This window comes from Olea europaea, chromosome 4, assembly GCF_002742605.1.
Source record: "Olea europaea var. sylvestris chromosome 4, O_europaea_v1, whole genome shotgun sequence".
In the NCBI taxonomy this organism is placed as follows: domain Eukaryota; kingdom Viridiplantae; phylum Streptophyta; class Magnoliopsida; order Lamiales; family Oleaceae; genus Olea; species Olea europaea.
The window spans coordinates 4,633,782-4,636,171 of record NC_036240.1 but is presented as its reverse complement, the minus strand read 5'-3'; the positions used below and the strand labels follow the sequence as shown (position 1 = coordinate 4,636,171).

At 34.4% G+C, this 2,390-nt stretch overlaps 1 protein-coding gene across 1 annotated transcript in view; it reads right to left on the bottom strand.

The window, feature by feature from the left end:
* Positions 1–578: 578 nt before the first annotated feature.
* Positions 579–2,390, bottom strand: part of LOC111392681 (serine/threonine-protein kinase CBK1-like) — a 4,934-nt gene continuing 3,122 nt past the window's right edge. Inside the window, exons 3-5 of the mRNA XM_023018073.1 lie at positions 2,011–2,095; positions 1,158–1,214; positions 579–1,029 (exon numbers count right to left, since the gene is read on the bottom strand). Coding sequence (XP_022873841.1) covers positions 938–1,029; positions 1,158–1,214; positions 2,011–2,095 — 234 coding nt within the window. The 3' untranslated portion in view covers positions 579–937. The remainder of the gene's footprint in view (positions 1,030–1,157; positions 1,215–2,010; positions 2,096–2,390) is intronic.

Here is a 2,390-nt window from a genome sequence, read left to right as displayed (position 1 = left end):
AGATTATTATCATCAAAGACCCCCCAATAAATTAAAACCTAAGATATGGCCCAAGGCCCTGTAAAAACCTTTCTTGATTGCTTCCCTGTCTAAGAATATTCAAATATCACACAATCTTTGGCACCATGGCCCTACTGCTAGACTACATTTGGTATATAATACTAGACATGACAAAATAGTTCACAATAATACTAAATATGTAATGGATCATCTTGAGAGTCCAAAATAAGGAGAGAGACTCTACAAGTTTACCAAATTTCAATAGGGGTGTCTGATTGGAAAAAATTCCATGAAAAAATGACATTTTTCAAACCAAAATTCAATTTTTAAAGTGTTTGATTGTCATTTTTTTCTACGAAAAATACTTTCAAACCTTTAAAAGTATGCCTAATTTTCCTTGTTTTTGAGGAAAACACTTTCTTAGATGGTAGGTTTTCACTTCCTCAAAACAAAGAAAACATTTTCTTTTCTAGGAGACATTTTCCATGCCAATTAAGCACATCTTTACTGAACTTGTAAATGAAGGAAATTATTTCAAAATATGTGAAATCACACACTCCAACCAAACCGTACCACAATAGAACGTCAACACCTCTTTCAAACACAAATATCTACAGTGTTTAAAATTGTGTTTGCTTCAGTTAATCTGTACTCAACTTACATGAGCAGTGAATTACAGTATCTACAGCTGATAAGGAGAAAGAATTACATATCGATGACTATAATGATAGAAAAACAATTAAATATATACATTGACGATATGATTTGTACAAGCTCAAATAAGCCACATGTACCTGCGAAACCATCTTTTCACGAGTCGTTGCAAGTTAAGTACATGGAGATGAAAAGAGCCTAACAAAACCTATTCATTTCAGTAAGATCTTGACACTTTGTCACTGTTGTTTAATACTATCATCAGCTGGTAGAGGTTTATGATTCACCCAGTTTTAGGATCTTCCAATGTGGACGGTAGCAGATTGAGAAAACTTCCTCGTGCAGGTTGAGCGGAAGTCGAATTCAATTCTTCATCTGTTACGTGCAAAACGATGATATAAAAAACACTACATACTCTGAAATTCAATAGTTATTTTGTGTTTATATTTAAGTTACTAAACAGGCATATGAATGTTTCCATCAGAGAGGGAGAAGTATCCTACTGAAAAGGGACTTCACAGTAGGTCTCTTTTGTTTTGTGCTCTTCTTCTTCAGTTGGGCTGAGAATAAAAAGAAAAAGCATATATGGGCGGTCAAAAACTGTTAAATCTATAATTGCAAAAGAAAATAGTTAAAATTGGCATAAATGGTATATAAATATATGAAACCAAGCTTATCTCCAATAAACATGGTGCAGCTACAAGAATCCTTTTTTCCTTCAATACAGAACTATCCCCTTTAAAATTTGTTGATTTTAGGGTAAAACGTTCTATTAGGTTCGTGCTTTCCATGAATATTTTATTTATGGGTTTATGCAAGAAATGTTTCGACAAATTAAAACACCACTCTTAATTTGTCTTTAATCACATGTTGGCATATAACCTCATTTCCTACTTTGAATATTTTAGTGAGATCACATAACAATCTTAACATATTCAGTACTGCCTCATTCACATTATGGACATTTTGTGCTTTAACGATCCAACAGTAAATGCTTTACATCACAAGCCTCGCAACTAGTCTAAAACCATTCTATTAAACTTGCCTTTATCTCAGTAGACATCTTTCAATTACATAACATTAATATAATATTTTCTGCTACATCCAACTAAACCTAGTTATATACCCACTTCAAATCCTATTTCTTTCTCATCAAACCTAATTGCCTAAAAAAATCACTTTTGGGACAACATGACTCACCAACAACCTTATTCCTGCTATGAGAAAGAATCTATATATTCATTTCAGCTAAAAGAAACACAAATAAGAAACAAAAAGAATATCACAATCCCTGTGGTGGGAAATGTGAAAATAAAAAGGTACACAAGCTAATTTGTCAAAGGAAGAACAGAATACCAATTCCAGGAGCTTCGTGATCATTCACGATTTCAAAGTTCTTATAGGTGTAACCCACAAAGTTCACATCCTTCGAAGAGAGCATCTGCAGCCATAAAAGAATGCTAAATAAATAAAAACCGATGACAATTATAATGCCATAGCAGGAACCAATTAAACAGTCAAAGACAATCTTCATTGATCACATTGGAAAGGAAAATCACAAGTTATCATCTGTTCTAACATTCCAGGATCAACTTATCGGTAAAACTTTCCAGCCAAAGCCAAAAAGCCACGAGTGGCTCAGGTGCAAATCACATGCCAGAACAGAGGAGTCACAATACCAGTGGGTGATATAATGGGGACTCCCCTAGGCTACAGCCCCCCCCCCCCCCCCCCCA